The sequence below is a fragment of the Hirundo rustica genome, chromosome 23, assembly GCF_015227805.2.
Source record: "Hirundo rustica isolate bHirRus1 chromosome 23, bHirRus1.pri.v3, whole genome shotgun sequence".
Taxonomy (NCBI): domain Eukaryota; kingdom Metazoa; phylum Chordata; class Aves; order Passeriformes; family Hirundinidae; genus Hirundo; species Hirundo rustica.
Genome location: NC_053472.1, coordinates 2,694,446 through 2,722,259, shown reverse-complemented (window position 1 = coordinate 2,722,259; position 27,814 = coordinate 2,694,446). Strand labels below are relative to the sequence as shown.

General features: G+C 53.7%; 2 protein-coding genes and 1 long non-coding RNA gene across 15 annotated transcripts in view; 1 reads left to right on the top strand and 2 right to left on the bottom strand.

Moving 5' to 3' along the window:
- The window catches only part of LOC120762462 (opioid-binding protein/cell adhesion molecule homolog), a 298,800-nt gene extending 294,694 nt beyond the window's left edge, over window positions 1–4,106 (top strand). For all 8 annotated transcript variants that reach the window (XM_040084895.2, XM_040084893.2, XM_040084897.1 and 5 more), the window contains one exon: window positions 1,222–4,106. In XM_040084895.2, the coding sequence (XP_039940829.1) occupies window positions 1,222–1,322 (101 nt within the window). In that variant the 3' untranslated portion in view covers window positions 1,323–4,106. The remainder of the gene's footprint in view (window positions 1–1,221) is intronic.
- LOC120762463 (uncharacterized) lies at window positions 4,105–6,438 on the bottom strand. Of its 2 annotated transcripts, none has more exons than XR_005703908.1 (3): window positions 6,195–6,438; window positions 5,678–5,777; window positions 4,105–5,155 (listed from the first exon to the last, which is right to left on the bottom strand). It is a non-coding gene; the product is annotated as an uncharacterized LOC120762463 (long non-coding RNA). The 2 variants fall into 2 exon arrangements; XR_005703907.1 differs by having other exon boundaries at window positions 4,105–4,430.
- A 397-nt stretch (window positions 6,439–6,835) lies between these two features.
- Window positions 6,836–27,814, bottom strand: part of LOC120762460 (protein CEPU-1) — a 342,700-nt gene continuing 321,721 nt past the window's right edge. For 4 of the 5 annotated variants that reach the window (XM_040084887.2, XM_040084890.2, XM_040084889.2 and 1 more), the window contains 5 exons: window positions 15,586–15,720; window positions 14,862–14,982; window positions 13,138–13,289; window positions 10,257–10,289; window positions 6,836–8,700 (listed from right to left, as the gene is read on the bottom strand). In XM_040084887.2, coding sequence (XP_039940821.1) covers window positions 8,600–8,700; window positions 10,257–10,289; window positions 13,138–13,289; window positions 14,862–14,982; window positions 15,586–15,720 — 542 coding nt within the window. In that variant the 3' untranslated portion in view covers window positions 6,836–8,599. The remainder of the gene's footprint in view (window positions 8,701–10,256; window positions 10,290–13,137; window positions 13,290–14,861; window positions 14,983–15,585; window positions 15,721–27,814) is intronic. The other variant, XM_040084888.2, reaches the window with a different exon arrangement.

Below are 27,814 nucleotides of genomic sequence, written 5' to 3'. Positions count from 1 at the left end.
GTAAGGGGCTACAGGAGAGCTGGGGAAGCACTTTTGATAAGGGCATGGACAAGGGGGAAGGGATTTAAACTGAAAGAGGATGAGTTTAGATTAGATACTGGGAAAAAAAAAATCTTCACTTTGAGAGTGGTGAGGCCCTGGCACAGGCTGCCCAGAGAAGCTGTGGCTGCCCCATGATCCCTGGAAGTGTCGGAGGACAGGTTGGATGGGGCTTGAAGCAACCTGAGATAATGGAAGGGTTTCTGGTCCATGGCAGGGGGTGGAACAAGATGGTTTTTAAGATTACTTCCAACCCAGACTGTTCTAGGATTCTATGATGAACCCATTCCAGGTGACTGCAGGCATGAGGGCATACTCACAAATGCATAAGAATCCCATTAACTTCACACTTCATCCATGCCCTGGGTTTTGATACTAAGACAGCTGAGCACTGATTTCTCTATTTCTTCCCTTTCAGATCACCAGTACTGTGAGTCAGACCTGTGACTTCCCCAGATGCGTCTCCATGGCCCGAGGGAGTGCAGACAGACCCATGGCCCTGTGGCAGAGGGTGTGGTGGCTGCCTCTGCTTCCCTCACTCTGCCCAGCTGTCTCATCCCATCCTAACTGGCCCCCTGTGTGCCCTGCAACCCAAAAAAAAGCCCTAACACACACAAAAAAGCAACAAATCTCCACTCCAGCGGTGTACCCAGATGACCAGCCTCCTCCCTGCCTGACCTGCCTGCCAAGAGCCCCCCAGCGACCTCAGAATGCCCCTGCATACCTGAGAATCCACATCTGGACAATGCCATTTCCTGTGTGGACCATCCTTTGTTACCAGTCACCAGCTGTGCCACTCTGGAACACCAAGGTCTCTGGTCCCGGTGGCTCTCACGTGGTTGTTTGCATCAGGACTCTCCAAATTCCAAGCATGGTGGGGCTGGACTGACGCCTGCCCAGGGCATCCTCCTCCTCCTCCTCAGACAAGGACTGTGCCTCCCTTAAGTGTTCCTCAAGCTCTCTGCAAACCTCCTCACCTCCTGCTCAACACTGACAATGCTCTCCAAATGACGGGCAGATCCACCGCCCCTCCAGGGGGGAACACAACACCGTGGTCAGCTCTTAGGGGTGGGATGTGAAGGGGCACTGCAGGGGAGGTGGGTTCCCTTCACGCCATCGCACCACCATTGCAGCGCTGCCCTAACGCTGTCCTTTTGTCTTTCTCTTCTCTCCCGCGCGCAGGGCCCGGAGCGGTGCACGACGGCGGCAACGCTGCGTCCCGGGTGGCTGCTGGCCTCTGCCTCTGGGCCACCCTCCTCGCTCGCCTCCTCCTCGACTTTTGATAAGGGAGCGGAGGGTCCCGGGAGGCCTCGCCGCACCTCTCGCCCGCCGTGGGCTCGGCCGCCGCGCCGCCCGGGGACTCCTCTCCATCGGACGGGCGACGCACCGGAGGACGGGCGGCGGTGCCGAGCGTCCGAGGATGGCCCCGTCTCCCACGTGCCGGGATCGTTCTCGCCGCCGGTTACGCTGTACAGACCCCACCACGTGCCACCAGACTGTCACCCGCCACCATCGCCCCGGGGCCGTGGCCCGGCACGGACGGTGCCCCCTGTGGCTGCGCCAGCGCCGGGGGCACGGAGCCGTCGGGGCGGGTGCCGCCCAGAGCCTTCACCGGGATGTCCGTCTCGTCGTCTCACTAAGCCGCCTATGCCCAAAAAGACCCCAAGGTTGAAGCCTTCCGGCTCTGCCTTCCGCCCTCTCGGTCCTGAATGTCAGTTCTCGTCGCCAAAGCTCCTCCCTAAGCACCCCGGTGTCGCCAGGCCCCCCATCACCTGCCTCTGCTCCTGACAGGATGCTCTCTGGCCCTTTGGGACACGGTCACCCCACACAACCAGTCATCCTCCAAGGGTCAGGCACTTCTCACTACTCTTTATTCCAGCTGACATCGTATCCCTGTGCTTCCCACTAAAACCCCCTCACCTTCCTGAGGACACGAGGCTGCTCTCCCAGGAACGTGAGCCCTGGGGACTGTCACCAGCCCTCCTAGAGACTTGAGCCTTCTTGCTGCATCGGACAGTCAGGCCCTCACTCCTTGCTCCAGATCCCTGCTCACTCTGCTGCTGCCCCCCGACGGCAGGGGCTGCCCCATGGCTCTCACCTTGATGCTCTGCCAGCACTTTTTGGGGAGGTTTCTTTGGATTTGTTTTCCAAGCACTTTCCGACCTGCACATCTAAAGCACAGCATCACCAGCGTGGGGCAGAGGCTCTGAACGACAGATCGAAACACCAGCTGACAAGGCCCTTCTGCTATGGCTCTGAGGCTCATGCGCGCCTGTATCTCTGCCCCTCTGAGGGCCCTGAGCTGCAATGTCTTCACTCTGCCTTGTCTCATGCCCATCACATGCCCCTGCCTGAGGAGAGTCTGACATGTCTGACCCTGTGGAGGAGGCCTGGGCTCTATTGATTTGCTGTGCTGGCACAGCAGGGACAAGGATGGCTCCAATGCTCCCTGCTGCGACTTGCCTGTGGCACCAAAACAGACACACCCAGACTCTGCCCTCTCTGCTTCTTCCAGCTACCCTGGGAGCTGCCACCCATGGTGGTGGCAGCCATGTCATCTCCCCGCATATGGAATTGTGTTCCTGATAGCCTCATGCACCGTGGACCCCCTTGCCTGGTACATTGTGGCAGCCCTGAGCCTTCTTGTCACTCCATGGTCACCCAGGAATGCTTTGGGGCCGCAGTCTGGGGATGGACATTCCCATCCTGCTCCTGAAAAGTCACGCGTGGTGGCACCGGATCCTATTGCTGTGAGAGGGAGACTTGACTACAGCAAGGCACTGAGCAAGCACACAGCGTGTCCCCTGTCCTGACCCAGCGCCTCCCCGTGCCTTGTCCCTTCCTTCTCCCTCCATAAGTGAGATGACTTTAGAACGACGGCCACGCACACGCTGTCTTCCCCGTGCAAACTCTGCTGCTGCCCAAACCTGCTTTCTGTGGCTGGAATGAAGCTGGGGTGCCAGCCCTCAGCACGCAAGATGGAAAAAAACCACGCTGAGCCAGAGGCCATGATGGGCCACCACCCTGTTCTCTATGCAGCCGTGCCCGCCCTCATCCCTGTTCTCAATGGGCTGCCCAGGACCTGCTACAAAATCCCAATGGATGCTCCTGCCCCCCCCGACACTGGATGTTCAACAAGTGCCACGGCTGATTGACAAAAAACGCCTGGCCCCAGGCAGGGGCTGCCCCAGTGCCGGCCTGAGGCTCTGCCTTACCTGGTGGACGGGGATCCGGCACTGACTGGGTGAGTCCGCGTCCTGCGGTCCCTGCGGTGCTGCTCTGCTTCTCCGCTGGCATCCAGGAAAGGTGGCAGCGATCTGGGTCCTGTCCCATGGCCCCGGGCACGTTTGTCACGTGGGGACGGCACTGTCTTCAGACAGCACGGCAACACGCGCATCCTTCCCCACATGCCCGCTCCAAAAGTACCGTGGGTGCAGGAGGCACCTTGCCCTGATGCCTTTATTGGTTTGCACTGTCCCACAGCAGTCCCCCGCTGTCACCCCATGCCCTTCCCTTGGTCAGCCCCAAATTTCTCTGTCCCCACAGCAGAAATGCTGCAGAATCACAGGGCCAGAGGCCATGGCAAATCAGAGAGCGGCGGCGACGAGATGCCACGACGCACACTGAGGCTGGCGGGCCTGGTGCCAGGGCTGCCCCCATCCCATCCTTGTCCCTGGGTCGGGTGGGCTCCCCTGTCCCCTGCCGGGACGGCATTCGACTTTCTCGTGCCATGTAACGTGCCATTGTGAGGAACGTGTTGGCTGTCTGAGGCCGGCCCCGCCGCGGCTCTGCCGGGTGGCAGACCCATTTGTGACCACTGCTCTCCATGTCTGGATGCCCGGGGGGCGGCCAGGTGCCCAGGGCGGGGGCAGCGTGGCTCTCGGGTCTCTCCTGCTGACGGCCGTGACGGCCGGTCTTGAGTTTCTGTCGATCATTGTATTCCAAGGGTGGCTATACTACCTGAGATTTGTGCATGTTACATTGTAGTTGTAACCTTTTCTAATTCGGCAAGAATAAGAGATGGTTGTGATTGTGCAGTGTATCAATAAAGTTTGACGAACTTTGTACCTTCGGGGCTTTGCTTCAGGGGCCCCGCGCACCCCAGGGAAGGGATGCGGTGCTGGGCACCTGCTGAGCCGAGCTGGGAGGGCTCCCGAGTGCCTGGGATCTCTGCCACTCCTGGGGTCTCACCCAGCACTTGGTTGGACCCTCTTTTGATCGTCCCTTGTGATAGTGATGCTTCAAGCCCCACAGCTGAGGGCCTGCTGCTGCTGTTTGGGCCATCCTTCACTCCATCCATGCATCTCCCCTGGGAATCCAGCAGTGAGTCCCGGGTGCTGCCCACCTCTGTCTGCTGATGAGCAATGAGCACACGCCTGTTGACGGAGTCCCTGCAGGGTAAGGACTGTCTTTGGCCTCATCACTCACCTACATTCAGTGGAAGCAGCATAATTGGGGGCCTCTTTTCCACAACTGAGACATTCCCAGCATCTCCTCCATCATCCTGCAACAGCACTCACTCTGATAACTAAGCCTGCCCCCACGAAGGGATGCCTCTGCAGACAATGAACTTCCAAGGTTTGCTTCTATCGTGATCTGGCAGTGCGTGACACAGACCAAACGTCTTTGTCAAAGGACAAAAACCTTGAGGACCAGGAGCAGAAGAGCCGTGACCCTCAGCATCTGTCTCCCTGACATGGCTGTAATCTCAGAGCAGGCTGTGCCCTCTGCTCCCAAGGGATGCCTCACCTTTCCACACCATCAACCAGGAGAAAGCATTCAACAAGCTCCTCTAATGTGAGACCTGCTGCCAGGAGACTGGGGGCAGTGGGACTGTGACAGACCCATCAGTCTTGCTCACTTTGACACCTCCTTTCATCTTCCCCAACATGGGAATGAAAAGCCCAGTGCCAAGAGTTTTTCCCTGAACCCCACAACAAGCAAACAGCTCCATCCCAGCACTGCTATGAGCTGCTGTGACCTTGCACACCAGGAACGCCTCTGCTGTCCCCCTCGAGTGACCCCAGCAGAAAGGTAAGTGCTTCCCAAAATCCAACAATCCTCAGGGAAGGGATTTGGGAGGGATGCGTCACCTCACCCATTTCCTCAATGTCACCTGCAGTGAATCAAGCATTGATGACCTCCATGAGAGACTCTGTGCTTTGAGCCTCTTCCAAAAGCCCCAACCCACCAGAGTGCCAGGGCTGATTTGACGTAACTGCAGGTGCCACAAAGCAACTCTCACCCCTTGCATGTGGCCCCTGGGGATCCCACCACAATCTGAGCCTCCCTAATGCTTCCCATCTTCCCATGCCAGTTCTGCTGGACACCCAGTGCTGGACCTGCCCCCACTGGAGTGAACACCTACAGACGCCCAATCGCTTCTGCTCGTGGCACACCCTGGTGCCTCATCTGCATTGTCCCCATCACAGAGCACCGGGAGGCGATGCAGCCCCTCTCTGGCCATGGGATACCCTCCATCTCCCTTTCCTGGCTTGAGAGGGATGTTTCTTCATGGCCCTCACTAATGCCCAGCCTGTGCTGTGCTGAAGGACCTCAGCTTCTACATCCAGGGGGAGGGAGGGGATTTTTCAGACTATGACCTCCCTCCCTCCCCAGCACCAAGAGACACCCTTACCTATGTCAATAAATTATTACATAAACACATCCATCGAGCCGCCTCTCTCTCTCTTTAACTTCCTCTTTGTCTGCTACTTTGGCACTCCTTGATCTCTCACCTAGAACACCAAAAAAGTTACAATTACAGAGAGGAGGTGAGGGAGAGAGCCCTGTTACCTCCATACCTATCCCTGGATCCCTCCCCATTACCCCCAAGCACTGCCACTCCTAACAGGTTTACTCTACTGTGGCTGGCTGGTCCAACCTGGGAGTTGCAACACCGGCACAAAGACCAACACCATCATCTCTGCCATCCTGACCCTGCTACCTGTGCCCGGCTGTCCTGTCCCCACAGCCTCAGTACCCTGTCCCTTACTTGGGATGTGACACAGAGCCTGAGCATGGTTCTTCCCTCACCCCACGTCAGTATCACATGGACACTGCATGTCACAGCTCAAATCAGCACCTTCCCATCTCTCTTCTCCATGCTCATCTCTTCGGTTACATCATAGGGTCAAGAAATAAAAAGCACTCACACAAAACTGTCATGCCATCAATAGCAACCAACTTCTGATCCTGCAAATGCGTCAGGTGACCTGGAGAACCCGGCACCCCCGAGGCTACAGATGAGGCTGAGGACCAAACTCACTAAGCAGCCTTCCAGCATCACCAGAAACCAAGACGCTGACCAAGACAAGGCTCCACGGACAGCAAAATTCACTTAACACCCAAACAATCCTGCTGTGTTTCGCCTGTACGCAGCATTGCATGGGGAACCCTGTTCCCTGCACCCACCTCACACCTCTCTGTCTCTCCTTCAGCTGCTCCACAAGCATCCCCTGCAACGCTGTGCAGCTGAGCTGAGAGCCACACGGCGAGCTTAGGGGCACTGAGTGAGGTCCTGAGAGGGAAACAGGGCACAGCTGTGCCTCACTTTCTCCATCTACTCACCAAAGCCTTACCTGTGACAGCATTCCTGCTGGGCTCACTGGTGAGGTCCAGGGCCCATCTTTCCAACGCTCTCCTGGCCCATTGTGATGACTTGGTGCTCCCATCTGCCAGCCCCCCCTCCAGCAATTCCCTCCCCACATCCCTCCCCATTCCTGGTGGCGCAAGGGGAGAACGCGGGGCGGCCCTGGGCCCCGCGGCAATGAGCACCACAACCAGACGGAGCGGCCACATGGAACAATCGTTTTAATGGATAGGCAGAGAGAGCCCCCTCGCCGCCCGCCTGCCCGCGCCCGGGCCCCCCGCGTGCCCCCCGCCGCCGGCTGCAGGGAAGGAAAGGAAATTGAAGGAGGAAAACCAATTGCAGGAGAAGCCCCCGCTGAAATGGACGGCAAGGCAACAGGTCCTGCGCCTCGGCAAGGGCCAGTTGCTTTGTCTTCTTTTTCTTATTTCTTTTGTGTTTGTGTTTTTTTTTTTTTTAAATATATATATATATATGTACACACGCACACACACGCACACACACACATATACATACACACACATATATATATATATATAAAAAAAATATATAAAACTGAGCTATATAGATCTCCCTCCATCCCTCAGCTCGCTTTATTCCACCGCGGAAAGGCCAGGGCCACGCGGCAAAAAGCGACGGAGAGGGGGCTCCGCTCCCCCGTGACCCTTTGTCCCCGGTGACCCGAGGGTGGAAAGGCGAGGGGGTTCAGGGATGTGTGGACCGAGACGCTCGTCTCGTTGAGAACCGATACACACCTAACTCCATATACAGCATGCAGTAATGGCAGCGGAAGGACCCTGCTGGGAACCGTGGCTAGAACTCTAACAAAAAAAAAAAAAAAAAGTATTTTATATATATATATGTATATTTATATATACTGTATATATATATCCCGTAAAAAGATTCAGTATCTCCCTCCACCTCAACGCGCGGCGAGTGTCGTCTGTGCCCTCAGCAGGAACTGTCCAGACGACCGCTTTTGGGCCGGTTTTGGGGGGGTTTCAGCATAGAACTCCTCCTCCTCCTCCTCCTCCTCACCGGGCTCACAAACCTCCTTGGCTGGTTGCCTCCTCAGCAAACAAACTTCTCTCCGCTTGCTCCCCCTCTCCTGGATTGTTTTTGTTTTTTTTTTTCCTCCTCTTTTTTCTTTTCTTTTTTTCCCCCTCTTTTTTTTTTTTTTTTTTTTGCATTTCTGTTTTTTAGGAACTAAGAGTTCTAGGCTCGTATCAGAAAATACAATTAATAAAATTAACCATGACTCAGAATCCCTTATCATTCACGATGTCCGCGGATGGTACGATGAAAGCGTGGCTCGAGTCCGGTCTCCTTCCTCCCTTCCCTTTCGTGGTGGTGTGGTAACTGTTGAAGATCTATATACCTATACATATATATATATATATGTATATGTGGAGATATATATATATATATATTCTGAAACACAAATGGCGGCACAGTCCATGAGAAGACGGGGAAATCTTGGCAAAGGAGAAAACCGGTGTGTCTGGATGGAGGGTCCCACGGGAGGGAGCAGGCGGGCAGGGGCGGTGAAGAGGACAGGGCAGGGGACAAGTGCCACACTCTGGTGGCCCCGTCCATCCTTCACGCTGGCCCGTGGCAGAGAGCGGCGAAAACAGGGGGGAAAAAGTGGCAGGGGACAAAAAAACAGGGTGAAAAGAAAAAGACTCAGTCGCATTGCATCTTCAGCAGGAAGCCTTGGATTATTAATTTTTTCTCTTTTCTCTCCATTCCAAATTCCCGTTGTGTGGTTTTATTATTATTATTTTTTTTTTTTTTTTTTTGCCTGTTTTTCCTCTCTCCCCCTCCCCCAGGTGGCCTGGCCGGATACTCTCTCAATTCTTATGATTATTTTCGGAAACGGTGAACACTTCTTCTTCTTTTCTTCCTCTCCTTTCTGCTTGCGCTCGCTGGCCGTGGTCGTCGCCGCCGCTACTCCGCGGGCCGGCTCTCGGGTCAAAACTGGCGGGCGAGGTGGGCGAGCGGGAGGAGCAGCAGCCACGCGCAGCCGCTTCGCCGCCACGCGCCGTTGTTGCCGTCGTGCACTGCGCCGGGGCCTGCGGGAAGGGACAGGAACGCCCTCGGGGTTGGTCACAAAGTCAACGGGTAGCAGAAACGGTGAAATAAAGATTAAAACCGAAACAACAACAACAAAAGAAATCGTCGCGCTAACTGGGGCCCCGGTGGTGTCGCGCGTGGCGGGGTTGCTCTGTGGTAGAGCTCTCCGGGTGTCCCCCCCGCCGTCTGTGCTGTCTCCAGAACATGGGAACAGCCATCCCTGTCCCCACAAACGCTGGTCTTTGGGACAAGATCCTCTGCAGTCCCTTTTTTAGCCCTAAGCCTCCATCCTGAGCCCGCTCCCCATCAAACCTCCCTCAGCCCACTTCACCCTCCTCTAAACTGGTCCCAATTTGCTATCCACACTCGTAGGGAGATGACAGTTTTTGCCCAGCACATTCTGCCCACCCCAAGTGAACACCCTGTTGCCCACCAGTGTCCCTTGGGAGGGACAGTAACCACCTGCCCACCCTGCAGAGACACCTCCAGCGGCACTACATTGAGCACTTGGTGTTTTGCACCTCTTCAGAATCTCTGTGATGCTCAGCACGGGCCCAGACCACCTCAAGGAGATGAGATGAGGAGGGTGGTCAAGAAAAGCCAATCCCACCCATCTCTGGGGACCACAGGGGGTGAGGAGGTCAAAGCTCACTGTGGGAAAGGGTGTGGAGGGTGTCAGCCAATGGCTTTCACCAAAACACCCATTTTTTCACCAAATAGTTGGCCCAGGAGAAGACTAAGGTGGAAAAAGACCTCAGGAAGGCAACCACACTGGTGTCCTGTGGAAGCAGGGCTGACCACAAGGTCTGATTCACAGCTGCTTTGAAACCCCGGGACATGTCCCCTCTCTTCAAAACCTGGCTGGGGCACTGAGCATCAGTAACCATCTGGTTTCCCACCAGTAACACCCCTCAGCACACTCGGACACCTCACATCTCACACATCCAGGCACCAAATCCAGGTCTCACACACTACCTCCACAGACATCTGCAAGTCACCCCAAGGACCGACTACTCGATTCGTCACAAATGAAGCCACCCCAAAATCAAGATGACACCAAGGCCAGTGGCCAGGCAGTAAGATTGCACAGCAGAGAGCTGGCTGTCCTGGCCAGGAATAACACCAGGAAGGAGACCAAACGCCTGTCCACCCCTATCTCACCCCATAAAAAAGGCACTAGAAGCATCCTGGAGGAGGAGGGACCTGCCACAAGACACTTACACAGCAGCACTGGGAAAGCAGCCCAAAGACATCTCTGCTTTGCCCTGGCAATGGGGAGGGAGCGGGACACCATGGGATGGGGACAGGCATGCAGAGGGCACAGACCACCACCAGACAGGCACAGTAGGCTGGCGGGGAGAGGGCAGCATGGGAGGGCAGCTAAGAAAGCCCTAATTCATCCCTACACCAGTGAAAGCAGTGGGGCTGTGGGGCAGGGGATCCAGATGCTGGGTGCTGCGGCTCCCACTGAGATGAGTTGTGGTGGGAGCCAGAGGGGCCCAAGGGGAACAGCAGGGGAAGCACTGGTGTTGTGGGGGACCCCCAAATTACTGACCTTTCCAGGGTGTCAGAGCGGTAGTTGTCTCTTCTAAAAATTAAAGAACAAGTGACAGTTAAGGCAAAAGGGCAATGGAAAGCGCAGGCTCGAGACACCTCCCTCAGCCTGCCCTCGACCTGGGGTGGGAAAACCAGTGGATGGGGTAGAAATGGGATCTGTTGCCCAAGTGACACCTCACTGCTGTGGGGACACGGTCCCCTCATCTCGGAGGGACCTGAGATGAGCTGAATATGGGAGCCCAGACATGGCCAAGCCTGTAGCTGCACCCTGTGCGAAAGGCAAAGCGCAGGGGCTGGGATGTGGGGCTGCAGGGGGTTCACCTCTCCCCCGTGAGTTTGGGGTCCATCCCTCTTGCTTATCCTGTGACATCCCAAAAAGATTTATGGTCTGACAGCCGCCTCTGGGAGCAACATGGGCTGTGATGGGTGAGAAGCAGAGGGGTGGTTTTCTCCCCAACTCCACAGAATGATGTGGTTTCCCTGAGCACTCTATCACATCCCAGACAGCGCCAAATGAGCCGCTGAATGAGGCGGCAGGTCTGGAATAACGAGTGCTCCATGTTAAATAAAGCATCAGTTGACCTCCATGAAAAATTAGATTAAAAAAAGGATTAAAAGATGAACGCTACATTAGCCTCTCGCACAACCCCAAAAAGGCTCGTGTCACAGTACCTGCACAGATAAAACCTCCATTTGTGGGGGAAAAACTCCAAAACAATCAGATTCGGGGAAAAGGGGCCACTCACAAAATTGTCCCCAACACCTCACAGAAGAGACATTTCTAATGTACAGTCACTGCATCCGCTTCCCTCTTACCTTGCATTAAATAAATAAATATGTCAATAAATAAAGATACATTAATCCCCAGATTGAAGACACCGGTTGCTTAGGGACAGGTGAACTCAGTCCTATGATGCTTGGGGCCATCACACTGCTGATAATTAGGGAAGAGTTGTTCCTGGGGGTTCTGCACCAGGAGATGGGGGAACCCTGAACATCACAATCTCCCCAGGGAACTGTCACTCCCCAAAAGGACTCGATTATTTGAGACTGGACAGATCATTCAATCAATGCAGCCTTTATGGAAATTATGGGTGGTCAAAGGACTCTGATTTCTCTCCCTGATGGGATTCACTGTCAGATCACAAATCTAAAGGGGGATCATAAAATAAGCTCAGACTTTTGTGGGATGCTTCCTTGCCTCCCACCTGACACTGCCATCACAGCACGAGTCCCACAGGTGGGTTAGAACCCAAGGAACCAAGAGCTCATCAACAGGGAGGTGTCATCTTTACTGCTAGGCTGTTCATCCGGCCTGGCTCTGCAGATGCCAAACTGAAGGCCCCTACTAATTAATATTTTAACCACATAAACACATTGGAAGGCTGCAACATCACAGCTAAGGATGTGGCTCAGGCTATGCTGGGCACTTGGCACGGCCACCCTACACCTGCAGCACAGCTGGAGCCAGGCCTGGGTGGCCAGAGGTGTTGGTAACCCTAAAACATGGGCTTATTGGATTACCAGGAAGGGAAGGGAACTGAGATAGTTCCTAAGCAGCATTAATGATGGCACAGCACATCACATATAGCTTGGACTTTACTGGGGGAGCAAACAGGTCTGAACATCCAAGACGGATGAGCTCCTCTGTCACAGCTCAGGGGACCCGGCACAGCTGCCAGCACCAGCGGCAGGGGAAGATACGCCTGTCCTGCGATGCCACCCTGACCCCACAGCTGTGGTGTAGCCCCTGGCAAAGCCCAACATCCCCTACTGTCCTTACACAAACTGCTCCCTTGGAACCCATCCAGCCCCTCCCCAAGACACGGACAGCACTTCCCAGGGTCTCCACACACCTCCCACTGCCCCGGCACACTCCAGAACCCAGCACACACTGTGGGACCGCTCCCTATCCCAGGACTCTTTGCATGGCCGGGTCACAGACTGCCCTGAGCCATCCCCGAGGGACCTGGAGACGAGGAAGGCTCATCTGTCACTCTGCTCTGCTCCCTCTGACCGTACAGTAACAAGAGACATGGAGATGACCAGGCACAACAGCTGGGTGGCAAGGAGGAGGACAATGCTGGGGAGAGGTTGGGGGTCCCCAGTCCCCACTTCTCCTGTATGGTTCAGCTGCGAGAACCACACCCCCCACACCCCAGCAGGGAAATATCCCCAAGAAGTGCGCAGGGATGAGATCTGTCATCCGCTTACACCTCCTAGAGAGCACAGCCCCTGCTCTGGTTTTGCTGCCACCTGAAGAGGCTTGACAAATCAATCAATCAATCAAAGCCCTTCCCATCCATCAGCAGTGTCAGAGGGATGCATTGCTCTCATCCCAGCCCCAGCACACAGGGAAAACAGTCCTTGGGACAAGGGTACAAACCTTCTCCTCCTCCCTGCTCTCCACACCCTCCCATCTCCCTTGGCACCTCCAATAAGGATGTATCTGCTGGGCAGGAGCAGAAAACACGACCTGGAAGGTGATGGAGCGGGGAGCCTCTTTGTTCTCACGTGGGAATTGGGCAACAATGGCACTGAGCAGCAACTCTCCTCCCACGCACCGACACAGGGGGATGCTCTCCTAGATACTCATCAGAGCACAAGATGGAAACCTGCAGCCAGCTCCTAACTCTGATCCCAAACACAGTGCCAAACACCTCTGAATGGCGGGAGACACTGGACCTGAATCAGGAGGCAGCTTTGGAGCTCTCCCCTTTCCCTGCAACCTCCAGCCTGCGTGCCAAGGGCAGGAAGGATCAGCAGCAAACACACATCTCCCCCAAAAGACATGGGAGAGCCTTCCCACGTCTCTCCCATGGGTGGTGTCAGTGTGAAGCCATTCCCCCTTCCTGGCTGGTTCCCTCAGCCCTACTCACCGTAGAGGATCATGCTGGCGTTGGTGTTCCCTAGCTGATTGGAGGCTACGCAGGTGTAGTTGCCGTAGTCCTGCTCGGAGACGTTGAAGAAAGTCAGTCTGGAGAAGAAGGGTTTGTTCTCCACTTTCAGCCCTTTCTGTCCTTCAGCCAGCCTGGGGGAAAAGAGGAATGGGAGGTCACGGGGCTGGCATGAAGGTTCCCATCAGAAAGGGAAGTGCCCGCTGTTTTCCATGCCCAGTTATCTTCTGGTTGTGCCTGCGAGTGTGCACATAGAGCTCGGGAGAAGGGAAGGTATTGGGAAAGATAAGGGAGATGGGTGCTGCTCTGCTGGGTGTCCAGCTGCCAGCCCACGCCATCCCTGTGCTGACCAGAGCCATCCTCACTGCTGCAGGGTCACGGGATGGTGCTGGGACTTGCCCAATGCTGTGCAGAGAGAGGGATGCTCCTGTGCCAGGGGAGGGAATCTGGGAAAGGCTCATTCCCACCCTAGAGAAGAGCCTGGTTTCCCTCTCATGCCCTCAGTCCTCTCTGCTCTGCAGAATGCCTTCTGTGACCTTCCTCTTCTCTCAGCCCTGCATGTCCCTGACGAGTGATGCAACAGGCACCCACCACAGCAGGGAGGCTTCTCAGCCAGCACAGATGCTGGAGCATTAACCAAGTGCTTGGACTTCCCTGCACTGGTGTCCCCACCCTGCTTAGCTCCTGCAGCTCTTCCCTGCTAACTCCTCACGGGAAGTGCTGGATTCCCGTTATGATCCAGGCTGGGTGCTGATCAGGAGGGCTGAGCCTGCTCCTGATGCTCCTCCGCAGGCCCTCGTGATCTGACCTAGTTCTGAGCAGGGCTTTTCATCTGCCACACAAACATCCACAGCTTTGTACACTCTGCGGCTCCCTGCCTCTCAAACCAGGTGAGGCAGGCAGACCCAGATTCCCTTCCAGCTTCCGGAGCATCTTTTTTGGCCAAAACATCCCTCCTTAGCAGTGACCGGGGTGGCTTGTCCTGTGTTTGGCCCCACCATGGCCCCTCTGGGCTTTCCAGGGATAATCAGCACAAAAATTGGTTAAAACCGCTTTGCCTGAGGTCAGAGAGAGGTAATTTCCTCAGAGTAGGATTTACCCTGGGCTGTGCTGCTCCACTCCTCATTCCCCAGCCATGCCCCTGCGCTGTTGCTTTGGCAGGACACAGAAGTTGCTGGCTGACCTAAAAGCAGGTTTCACCCCAAAGCAGGGCAGGCTGTCTCTGGAGCACAGCAAACCCCATCTCTTGACTGACACCACATTTCTTTTGCTTTTCCAAGAGCTGCCTTCTGGCCAAAGCATTTAAAGAGATGACAGAGGTTTCATCCACTCTTAAGAGCCTGGATTTGTGCTGCCAATATCCATTTTGGATGTTATGCTTCACCCCAGCAGGGATTTACCATAACACCTTCAAACAAAGGCACGGGCAGCAACAATCCTGCCCCAGCGGGGGCTGAAAGAGGTTTCTGGGAAAATCCCCCTCCACAAATTCCATGAGTTAAATATAAAGCCTTTAACAGATCCTGGGTAACGGCAGTTCCAGCTGTGGATGCTGGAATGCCTGGATTTGCCCCAGACAAACACAACCTGCTGCTGCCAGGGGGACCTGCCTCAGTATCCAAACCAGACTTGTGCCAGGGGTTATGAAGCTGCTGGCCCTGGGTGCTGCCCACACGGGGTCGGTGCCGTGCCCCCCATGCTCTCACCTCTTGTCATCTTTGTACCACTGGAAGTCGGCCGAGGGGACAGCGGAGGCCTCGCACAGCAGAATTCCCTTCTGCCCCACCGGCACCCCGCTGCTCTTCGCATCCGAGATGTACGGAGGGTCTGCGGGAAGAGGGGGAACCCGGGGTGAACACCCAGCAGCCTTTGGGACTCCCTCCTCTCCCTGCACGTGAGCCAAAAACCATCTCTGAGCCCATGCTCAGCTCCTGCCACTCCGGTGCTGCTGTCCAGAGGTTTTCAGGTTCGTGGGGGTTCTCTTCCAAAAACAAGCGACCCCCAGCTCATGGCTGTTACGTGTCCAGCTAATGGAGTGACAAGAGAGGGGTTTAGGAGGGGCTTCGTGTGTGTCTAAACATGAAATATGCTGTTTTCTTCCTCTCTCTCATTTTTTCTAACAGAGAAAAAAAAACAAAAAACCATTCTATTTACTGCTCACTTCTCTCCTCTCCTCAGAGGTTATCAGCACAGCATCTCTCCACGGGCAGAAAACCCAGGTTGACGGAGACAGCTGAGGAGGAGGTGGTGGGAAAAAAAAACGGAGCTCGAAAAGAAGGGGAAAATAGGGCAAAGCACCACCTGCTCAGAAAAACTGCTGCCTCCTGCCTCACTCTGGGGCCTTTGTGTGCCTCACTTCCAAGGCCACTCCTTCGTGGGGCAGCGTGGTCACCCTCTCCAGCCCCAGCCCCGATGGCCCCAGGGACTCACAGTTGACGGTGACTTTGACTCGCTGGACGACGGGCGCTGAGACGTCGTTGGAGGCACTGCACTCGTACTCTCCCGACTGCTCCCGCGTGATTCCCGTGATCTCCAGGTACTCATCCTCGCTGATGAAGCCCACGGCTGCAGAGGCAGAGACAGAGGGCCCTGAGTGATGGGGAGGCACGACAAACCTGTGCCCGCTGGCTGGTCACATCTGTGAGCGTGTCGCTCTGACCTACGACATCCAACCTGCAGGTCCCAGCCCAGAATGCCCTTGTGCCCTTCCATTCCAAGAAAATCCTTGCCAGAAAGTTTTCTGCAAGCGCTGGGCTGCTCCAGCAGCTCTGGCCTCGCTGAGAGCATCACTTTCCGGAGATAATGTCCCTGAGGTGCTCAGGGTGGGCAAAGTGGGCAAACCTGCACCCTGCAAAACGACCTGAGCTCACCTCTGCACATCCCCCCTGCTGGGAGGTGCTTCCACATAAACACCCTTCTCTAGTTTTTCAGCTTCAATGAATTCACAGCAAGTCTATTCCCATTAGTGGTGGTGCCAACACCTCCCTTTAGGTGGAACACCTCATCCCTGTGCCACCCCAGGCTCATTTCTGGGAGGGCTGCACTTGTCCCTCCTCTTCTCCACCCAAGAAGCAGTGCAGCTTCTCGTTTCACCCAAAGCCAGAACGATGCAATCAGTGGCATTTCCTTCACTCTGGCATCTTTCAGCGCCCATTCCTTGCAGGAGCTCTCCTTATTTTGACACACCCCTGGAAACACACAGTGCTTGGCTGGCCGGGAGCAGGTTGGGGCACAATGCTCCCCGGGTTCTTCTCCCAAACAAGCAGCAAAAATTACTTTTTGCAGCCCCCAAAACAGGGACAACTTCTCTCTTTCCTGTTGTTTACATCTCCCCACTGGATCTCCTGCAGCCAGGACGCTGTAATTACTGCACGGAACATCTCCGAGCCCCGTGTCACACTTAATACTCCTATAAATTTTAAACGGTAGTCCTTGGTACATATGTGTGGCAATTGGTGTCATATTTTAATTAGGCTTGCCCTACACCATCTGAAATTAATAATAGCTCGAATTACCAGTGTAATTTATAAATTAACATTGCTGCAGCATTAGGAAATAAATTAGCTCCGGACAGCTGTTTCTGGGAGTGAGTGCCAGTGGCAGAGAGGCCAAGCACAGGTCCCTGGTCCCCAGGGGGAATGCCGTGAGCTGGGCCAGCCCTCGCTCCCCACCCGCATCCCAGTGTCTGCGCGAGCGTGACCTGATGGGCCACAGCTCGCTGCGCTTGACCGCTCAACCGTGTGCATCCTGCTCCTAACAAATGCATGCAAAATCCACACGTGGGAGGCTCCCAGCGGGGCACGCACCGCCTGCATCCCGCCAGGCCGATGCTTTTATGGCATCTCTTCCCACGCTACAGGAATAGTGTGGTCAGACTCCGCCACCCACCACGGAAAGACCCGAGCCAGCGCTGGTGGTGTTCCTGTAATGCCCTGGAATGGCTGGACACAGTGAGCGCTCCAGGCACCTGCCAGGATCCTGCTGCTGCAATCCCAGGTGCCACTGTTGTCAACTCCATCTACTGCAAACGCGCTCAGCCGTGATGAAATCCCACCTTGGCTCTCTCTCCCTGCCCCAGACCTCACAGCTGGCACCTCCGCACAGCATCCCCGGGGCTTTGCACGTCCACTGCTCCCCTGGGGGACCCCACGTGTGCGTCCCGCCTTCCCAGGCTGACCTAACTGGGAAGGCAGCCCTGAGAGCTTTGCAAACGAGTGAAGTGAGTTTTCCTGTTGATGAATTGCTGACATCCACCGGTGTCCTCAGCCCTGTGCTGAAATTCCCACCCGAGAGGCTCGTGGTGCAAACCGCTGAGCTCATCAGTACTTAGTGCAACTGAAGGGTGAGATATGAAGGTGTTACCCCAAAATCAATATCCTTTAGAGACACAGAAATTACAGCCTTACATCCAGCTGCCCTGCAGCACTGCAAAAAGAAAAGGAGAGAGGGGGGAAAAAATTCCTTTTTGTGGCTGACCTAGAATCAGCTTCTCTGTAGCACAGCGCTGCCTGCTGATAAAGGAACGACACAGCCGGTGGCCTTCAGATGCTCTGCACACAAATCTGACTCTGGGTTGTGCAAAGGCTCAGATAACACTGCTTCCCAACTCACCAAAGGCCCTTTCCCAAGTTCCAGAGTCGCCTCACACATGGAAAGAATTATCTCTTGCCATAATTTGTGTGCCTGGTTTGATCAGGAAGCAAAGCAGCCCGAGTGCATTTTGTTCCCCAGCAATAGACTTCATTAAAGTAACTGCAAGGGTCAGATTTCCACCTGTAAAAGCTCAGGAAATTGGGGGGTGAAGGTTTCTTCTGTGCCTGTGTGGTACTGAAGTCTGAGTTATGTGCATGGCAATCAGCTGATGGAGAGGCAGAGTTCCAAGTTCAGGAACTCAGGGTCTGGCACCCTGGGAATTCCACTACACCCAAACAGAGCCTGCCCTGGACTGAGACAGGATGCTCCTGAGCTGGAGCTGACTCCTCTTTCTGTCCTGTGCACAACCTGATGTAAGTCATGCTCAGCTGACAGCAGCATTAGGAACACCATCCCTGCAAGAGGCTCTGGCCCAGGGGTGCCTCCTTACAGCATCTCAAATATTTAGGGTGGCATAAAGAGTCCCTGCCCGCTGGTGAAGCAGGTGATGCTGGGTGACTAAGACAACATTTCCCCATCCTCTCCTGTACAAGTGGCTTTGAAGGAAAAAACAGATCCATAAAGCTGCTTCACTCTGTGGAGAAAAAAAAAAAAAACAAAAAACCAAAAAAAACCCCAAAAACCCAAAACAAAACAAAACAAAACAAAAACAAGAACAACAACAACAAAAAAAAAAAAAACAAACCAAACCAAACCAAAAACAAACAAAAAACCCACAAACCACAAACCAAAAAAAACCCCAAAAACCCAAAACAAAACAAAACAACCGTATCTATAAAGCTGCTTCACCTCCTGGAAGCACCTAGAACTTGGGAATGCTCAGGACAAGGCTTGACCAGAGCCCTGCAGCCCCAGGAGCTATGCCAGACATACCAGTCCTTCTCTGCCTGAATTGATGGTGAGAACTTTCAAGGCTGTCTCTGCTTGAGCACAATTAGGAGCTGAAATATTGCAGGTATTAATGGAGAGCTCTCTCATCTCCTCAGGAGCTAGAAAACCAGCACAGCCAGCACCCATCATTATTATTATTAATACTAATAATATAATACAGGCCAGAAATGGAATGGCCATGGACAACACACAGCGTAATCCTGCTCATCAGCCAAGGATGATGAACTAACCCAGTGCGAGCTGGGGAGATGGAAAAGCAGAGCCTGAATCCTTGTGCTCAGTGAGCAGGAGGCTGCACACAGACCACCACGCGCTGTTTGGGACTTGCTCTGCAGATCTCTGTTAAAAGCCTCCAGGAAGGGGGAGTTTGACTATCACAGCAGCGGAGGAGCGGAGGAGCCACAGAGGCGAGGTCCTGGTGTGGCACGGAGCACCAAGGCAAACCCAACAGATGGCCAAGCTGTGCTTGGGGTCTCACACAGCATGGATGGATGAGGTGTGGGCAGATGCCTCCTGCATCCACACTCCTCCCTCCATGCCTTTCCCTTTCCCTCGCTTTCCTCGTTTTCCCATCCTGACTCATCTCCCTTCTGACTCCTCCTCCCCATTTGCTTCCATTGAGCCTCTGACAAGATAATAACTCACCAGAAAGTGAACACATGTTCCCAAATTAATTACATGCCACTGTCCCCTGGCTCACTGTTGCAGCCATGTCCAGGTCTCTGGGACACTGCTCACAGCTTTCCCTGGTTGAAGGCTGCTCGTGATGTCATTGGAAAAGCTTCCTTGGAGCCCTTTCCTGTGTCCATACCAACTCCCTGCGCCTCAGATCAAGCTGAGCCAGCCCAGCCACACAGGGCTGCAAGATTTTCACCTCTAAAGCCCAAAGGCACAACCTCAACAGTGGTCCCACAACAGGTTCGGTCTCTGGGAAGCTCAAAGTCCCACCAGTGATCCTGAAGCACTGCCCTGCCCTCTACTCAGTGCTGCTGCATTTCCCAGGCACCGATCCCACTGGCCAGGATCAGCCAAAGAAAGAGAATATTTTATGGAGATAATTTTATTAAAATGTTTACAACAATGCAGATATTGACATCTTGCTTCAATCAATAGCACAATTTATTGTCCTTCAAGGTGAACATTAAGCCAAGCTGCCCATTAGTCAATATTTACCTCCAAGGTCTATAAATCTTTATACGGGCTTCAGCGGATGTTGACAGCAGCTGATTCCAGATAAGTAAAAGTAAGAGCGTGAAACATTGCTCCTTTTGGAGGTGAAATAGTAACTAGTTAATTACAGTCCCTACAGCAATTCTCAACTATCAATTTATGGCTACTTCTGGCAATAAAAATTAACATCGCGCAGACTCCCGGCTCCGAGTGACGCACTAAACCCGAGAGCCATATATTTCAAACGTCACCCTGATGCGGTGCTGATGGCCATCCTATAACAGTTTATGGTAAATAAATAAAACACACAAAGGTAATGAGAGGATTGTTGGCACCCGAGACCCGCTTCACCTCTCCTTTGTGCAGCAGCGAGAGGAAAAGTGCAGGATGGGAGATTTAATGGAATCAGAGCAGATGGGGAAGCAGGTGGGGAAAGGAACCACCCCAAATCCCTCTCAAAGGGATTTGAGGTTTGAGATTTGAGATCACCTACAGCCCCAGGTAGGTGGGTAAACAAGAACTAAGGCTGCCTTCAGTACATGCCCCAGCCAAACTGGGGGATGCACCTGCTTCACTTCTTATTAGCCACTGTTACCTTCTCCTGATGGCTCAATTAACACATAAGGAACAAAGTTCAGGCATTTCTGAAATTCCCTTCCCCATTTTTATTTGATCGGGTGAATGAACCTGGCTAGGGCAGCCTCTCCTCCATGCAGCCCCTCTTTTCACCCCGCCCTGTGCCAGCTTAAAGCTGCCATGCTCCAGTGGACAAAGATTAGGGGTAATTAACCTGCTGGAAACCATCCAGCGCAATCACTCAAAAAATGATTTTTTTTAAGATTACCCTATCGACCCAGACAAACTCCTCTCCTCCTCTTGTGAATATTGCATCCCTTAACCACAGGCTCCAGCCTGTTTCTATCTGTGCCCCCTCCTTAGCTGAGCAATCCCTTTAGGAAGCACACCTACATGAGGTACGGGTACAAACCTCCTGTTCTTCATGTTCACAAGCCTTCAGAAGCAGGGCCGTCACCCCAGAAACGGGCACACAGCATATCAGAGTCTGCGTCATGCTTACACGGGGCCAAGCCACTGTTTTTGAAGTTTCTCGATGACAAGGAAGGAAATCTCTCCTCTGACACGCTTTTCCATGTTAATTAGCATGTTTCTGTGGCCTGATGCTGTGCGAAGCCCCAGGGGATGGTGCACTTGCTGCCTGGCACTGCGCGGCGCTCAGGGATGTGGGAGCTTGGCAGGAGCTCCATTGCTGCAGTCTGAGGTCTCTCCTCATCCTCACACCCCAGGGGTGGTGACCATCACCAGTTGTGCCTGGTGTCACCAAAAATCATGTTTTCCTTACTTGGACCCTTCCTTACATTGGACTTTGGGAACAGGCAATTTTGCTCCTCGTGCATGGCAACACAGGCTTTGGAGGAGAGGGATGACCATAAAATCCTTAACATAAAGTCCTTCTCCTCCACTGGTATCAGTGTGCCCTCCTCCCTGGGGCTGTGGGAGACTCTCCTTGCCTGTGGCCATGCAGTGCTCCGGCTTTTCTTCCCCTTCCAACTTTTTGGGGCAGAGGTGAGCCAAGGGTACCTTGAGGTTTGCTCCAAGATACGATGGAAGACACACCCAGGCCTGATTTTGTGCTGACATGAGCACAGGTGACTACTTCTGAAGGTCCCATCTCTGGCTGCCCATGACCACAGGGTCAGGACATGGAGATTTTGACAGGCACATTCCAACAAGGAGCAGTCAAAGCAGGAGAGACACCTTCTTCAACTTCTTTCTCAGTGCAGAACTAGAACTGAGACAGGACCCACATTTGTGGCTCAGTGCATCCCTGAGATCACGCTTGGGGCTCATATCTCACACAACCGCTCTGATATTTGACTATTGGGTGGGCACATGCCACACATCTCACTAGTCACAGGGACAGGTGACCTGCAGAGACCTTCTAGATGCCACCACATCTCCTGGTCACTCAGCCCGCAGTCACATATAGTCAATATATTCGCATTAACTCCAGAGATAGTGAAAGCAAGGTGCTGGGGCCCTGAGCAACCTGGTCTGATGGAAGGTCACCCTGCCCATGGGAGGGTGTTGGAATGAGATGGTCTTCAAGGCCCCTTCCAACCCAATCCAGTCTCTGACTCCCTGCCGTGCCCTTCCCGTGGTGTTCCCGGGACGCCTGCCCACTCTGCTCACCCCACCGATGCTACGCTGCGCAGCCGAGTTGCCTGAGCCATTCATTACAGCACCATTGTGAAGAGTTTTTAGCTTAAAAGTCCTTGAAAGTTTCCCACTGTGACTCGTTAAACAAGATCTTTTTCACTTTCCCTCTATTCTCCGCTAACAATATTTATACTCATTTCTTTTATTGAAATCTATCTGCCGCCTGTTCTATTAAAGCCACCTGAGTGGCAGCTCCTATTCTCCGGGAGCCCGCAGCCCATCTATTCTCCAGACAATGAGGTACAAGCAGTCTATCTTCTATTGTGCTTCCCGGCCTTCGGCTCTCAAATCTTCCATCTCAAAAAGGCATGTCAGAGACGCCTCCATGCAAAAGATTGGAATCCCGGGTTGTGGGGGCTTCCCGGTGTTGGCCGGGCTTGCTGCCCCTCCCTCTCTGGGCGAGCATCTCCAGGGAGACGCTGCTGTGGCACCTGTGATCCCTCAGGGATGCGTTTCCCCCGTCCCTGCACGTCCTCAGCGCGGTTTGTGGCATCATACGGCGCACGGCTTGCTGCTGCCGGGATGTTTGCACGTCTCAGACAACTTATTTGTTACCGGGAATAAAAGAGGAGCATTAAACCTTTTGTTTGCAAGAAGTAGTTCCTTGGGAAATAAATGGATTATGGAAATTAATATTTAAAGAAACAAAACAAAACAACTCGGGGACCAACCACCCTTGAACGAGGCTCTAACTCAGGAGTAAATGAGTCGAATAAAGAATGAGCCCTTTTATTTCTCTGAGAGGGAGAGCTCAGAGGCAGCTCAAGGCTCGGCAAAGTGGCAGCGAATGTCAGCCTCTCCCAGACCCTGCCCCTTCCTGGGGTGCTGGTAAGGACACTGGACCCCAGGGCAAGGTCGAGAGGGCAAATTAGCAACAGCTACAGTTCACAAAGAGCTTAAGTGGCCTCAGATCTGCAGCAAAGATGGGTGCAGGGCTCCTTAGAGGGCTGCTGTTCTTAATGATACCCACCCATCTTCACCAGCATGAACTGGACACCTTTCTCCTTGGCCCTGGTGAGGCAGGGGTGACCCTTGTGGTGACACTGGGAGGGACTGATGCTTGGCAGAGGCTGTGACTGGCATGGAGCCACTTCCCACGGAGCTTTTCTGCCTCCTTGCAGAAACAAACGCGAAACGGACATGAAAATCAATGTCGAGGCTCCCACAGAGCCAAGCCCTCTCCAGAGCGCTCCTGAGGAGACAGCATCTCCCAGCAGCTCCATGCTGCTGCCCAAGCACCAACACTGTTACCGGCACCACTCTTCCTCCCACGCCCTCTCCCACAGCCCAGAGCATCCAACCAGGTGCCCAACACAAAGTCCTCTCTCCTTCCTTTCCTCACTTCTCCTTCCTCCCCGTGGTTTTTTCCCCGTAGCTGCTTCCAAGGTGAGAGAGGACAGCGTTGCCGGAATGAAAGATTCTCCTGCGTGCCCTCTCCCAGCAGCGGCCCTAATTCATTTTTCATGGCCCCTTGCAGTGACAAAAGCCGCTGCTTCTCTCTTGTAAGCGTGCGCCATGCAATAAGTCAAAGCTGATGTGCATTTTCCCCCTGGGTGCCGAAGCTGTGCTTTTGATTTAATTTGTCCTGTTGTTTGGCGCTCAGCCTTTGCCGGTGAGCTCCTCTGGAAAGGTGGGAAGTAGGGCCCCATCCATGTGGAGGGGCTGCCTAACAGATGGGGTACAGTGGGTAGTGGTTAAATAATTTGTTGCAATGGTACCAAGATGCTGGAGAGCGACAGATGCTGCTGGAGAAAATCGCTCAAACACGCATCCTGTTTGTGGGAACGCTGCTCTTCCATTAAATCCTGTCGCAACTTGGCTCCTCTTGGAGCTCATCCCATTTCTGGCAGCTTCCTCACTGGCTTCAGGAGAAGCTGTGGTGCGCAGGGCTTGGCGAGGGGAGCAAGAACCAAGGTTGCTCCTGCCTGTTATCTTCAGGTGCTTTGCAAAGAACCCAGAAAGACTCCATGGGAGATCCACCACATCCCTTCCCAACCGCCCCATGCAACCGCATTGCTGTGGAGGAGAAAGCATTCCCAACCCTTGCCAAACTCGAGGCACCCTGCTTTCCTCGGGATTTGTGTGAAAAAGAGCTGCTGGCAGCCAGGACCAAAGGGCCCCTCCGGCTGGAAATTTAAACCCCAAGGCTTTCTCCGCAGGACGAGCTCTTAAGAAGCAATTGCAATGCAAAGCGTTAAATGGCTGTAACCTCGGTTAAGCCGTATTTCAGCCGCATTAGGGAAATATCCCTCAGATGGGAAGCAAGTGGCATAATGGCATTAGAGTAAAAAAATAAGCATCAAGTGCCAGCTAAATCCATCCCCAGTGCTGGCAAGAAGTCATGAGGATCTGGGAAACTTCCCCTTCTCCACGCATATCCCTAAAGGCAGCTTGTGGCAAGCCTGGACTCTTGTCGCTGCCACAACTTTCTGCAAATGTGGGATATTTTCCATCCCTCTTTTCCCCCTGGGACCCCCTGACCACTCTTCACCCCCCAGAGCCATCTGAATCATGGCAGGGTGAGACTCGCTGTCGCCTCTCCATCATCTTTATCCCGTCTTTATTTTTTCAGACACGCTATTTTCCAGCCCAGTGGCCTTGCTCTGTCCCTCGTGTTTTATGGCACTGATGTCTCCATTTCTGCAGGATCACTCGCAATATTGTGGCTTATTGAGAGAAGCCAGGGAAATGCAGGGGTGATGAGCTGGATGGGTTCAGGGCTCTGGGGGGCTGGTGAGGATGCCCTGGGCCTGGAAAATAACGTTTCTGAAAAAATAAAGACGGGATGGTGGTGACAGAAATTTCAGGGATGTGTGTTGCTGGGTGGCTGAGACTACGGGACTGGAGACTGGGCCGAGCCCCCTTTCTTGAGCCCATCATCCCCTCCTCAGGCCTCTGTGTAGGTATTGGCCCTGCGACAGGAGCTGAAGGGCAGCGAGAGGCATTGCTCTGCGAGGGAAAAGCCATTTTAAATAACAGCAGTGTGTCACAGGAAGGGGAAAAACCCACGGGCTACAGCATTGCTCTGCCTTTAAATTATACCGTAGGAGAATAAAAATAAAAGAGAGGAAGACAGAGAGAGAGGCCAGGAGGAAAAAGAATTGCCATTGTTTTACCAAGCAGATGGGAAAGTTCAGGGGATCAGAAAAAGACTATTATTATCTTGACTCGACCGAGAGAGGATGGGAAAGGAAGAGGCATTTTTTTCCCCTGCAGTGAGGAATGCTGCGGCTGAAGTAATTTCAGCAAAGAGTCAGAAGGAAACGGTGCCATCAGCTCGGGGCAGTCCCCAACTTACCCCACAGCTGGGGCATGCCACCATGATTTTCCTCTTTGTCCCCTTTCCCAGCAGTGACACCACATCCCCTGCTACTATTGCAAGCTGGGGAGGGGTAACCGGGGCACACATCCCTCACCACCTCCAGCTGCAGCAATGTGCCAGATGTGCTGCCAGATGTGCCCACTGCCAGTGGCGCTGCAGCTGTGGGCACCCCTCCATGGCACTGCTGGTCCCACCACCTTCCCAGCCTCAGGGCATGACCACCTGCCTCAAATACCCAAATTTCTGCTTCCTTGTCCCAGAAACCCGTTGCTTGGCTACAAGCCATTAAATACCCTAAATACACAAAAAATTTCCTGCTGGCTGTTTAACATGAGCAGAACATGATATTTTTTTCCTCCCCCAATTCATGTGAAAAGCCCTTTTTTTCTGTGTCTGCAATGGTGCTATAGCTCCGTGGCTGCTCACTGCAGTTCTCCAGCTTGGTACGGGGCAGCTGAGCCACTCTGGCTCACTAGCACGTTCCAGCTCCTTGCCCTTACACGCAAAGCAGCGTTTCTCAGCCTCACCAGAGACAAGGAGACTCTTTTTCTACCCATATTCAGGCCAGGGGAAGGGCACAGCCCTGAGGCCCACGGCAGTGACCGAGCACAGACATCAACAACTGATTTACAAACCGGGGCAAACACTGGTGCAACATCTTCCCTGACAAGTGTCAAGGTCATGGGACGGAAAAAAAAGGAGGTGAATGTAGGTTAGTTCTGTCAAAGCATCCTCTGCCCACCACATCCCTCCCTGAAGCCTCTTTGCCACTCAATTTCCTCCTTTTCCCTCAATCCTCACTTTCTCTCCTCCTCTTTTCCCTCTTCCTCCCTCTGCCACGTGGTCCTTCCCTCAGTCCCTGCACTTTGCCTTGCCACCTTCCCTTCTCTACACCCACTTCTCTCCCACACCCCTGGGACACAGAGAGGGGCTGGCAACCTGCCCTGCCTAATCCCGGGGCCACCAACTCCTCGGGCACTTAATATTCACGACAGAGAGAAACATTTCACGGCGAATTGGACGCACATTCAACTGGAAATGGAAATTTTATGACTCTTCTCACTCCGCGCAGCAGATTACACCAGCTGAGAAAACATGGAAGCAAATGAACAACCTGTGAACTGTAAAGTATATTAATAATGAAATCACAGCCCGGGAAATGAAGGCTTTATTCTGTTTATATTCTGCTCCATTAATGGAGAGTGCTCGCAATAGCTCCGCCCCATTAGCTGGCAATCTGTGCCCCAGGAAGAGCGCAAGGATGGTGGGGGAATGGTGGCACAGGGCAAAATTTCCTTCCCACTGGGAAATTTGGTTCAAAGCATTCCCTTGTGCTGCTTCCATCTATGGACAGTGGGGGTGGGTGAATATGGGGTTGCCCTACCCTGTGGAAGTTTGGGAACAAAGTTATAAGGCAAGAAATGGAGCAAATGGTGATGTCAGGAAAAAGAACAAATCTGGGTGGAAATCAGCTTCAACACCATAAGGAGCCACCCAGCAAGGATCTGGCGCTGGGAAAACCATCCATGTACAGCCTCATGTGCTTTCTCCTTGTGCTGCTCATTCCCATCTCCTGCCTGCTGTGTTTGAGTATCCCCACCTCTCCAGCACCCTTCCCACTCCTCATCACCGCATCCCATTTCTCCAGGGATGGAAATACTTGTGCACCCTCAGCCCCGAAGCCACACTGTTGGCCACAGACCAAGCCAGGCCGGCAGGCCTTGTGCAAATAAAAATATTTCAGTGCTATCACTCGGCACACAGCCCTGTCCTTGGCTCAGCAGACCTGGGACACGTGTGGCACAGCCCAGCCAGGCTCTCTCCTTCCTGAAAACAACAGCAGCAGCTTATGCAAAGCACATCACGGGAGCTAAAAGGAGCCAGAGCAGGGTTTTCTATAGCTGGAGCGACCTGGTGTTGACAGAATGGGGACGCATTTCCACAGCTCAGATTTTTATAATAATACCTCAGGGGAGTCGCTGGCAAAGTTTGGCCCAAATATAATTAGTTTGCACAGCTATTAGGGGCTGATAAAAGGTTTTAATTTGCGTGGAGATCTCTGGAATCTAAGACACTCCTGTCCCTTGCTCTTCCCCAGGCTGGCTGAATGAAAGGAAAGTCCCAGACAGGGAGCGACACAAAGCCGCACATTTATCGGGGAAGCGGGGAGTTGTGTTCAGCAGCAAAGAAGAGATGGAAAATCCAACAAGCTGACATTGCTGCTGCGTTGGGTTTTGCCCGCTTTGTCCCACCACGCCATTAACATGTCCCGTTCCTCCTGCAGGGAGATGCAGAGCACGGATCAGGGCATTTGCGACTCCTCAGTGGGGCTCACCTTTGTGGGAAAGGTGGTCAGGGACCAAGGGGATAAGGCACAGGATAAAA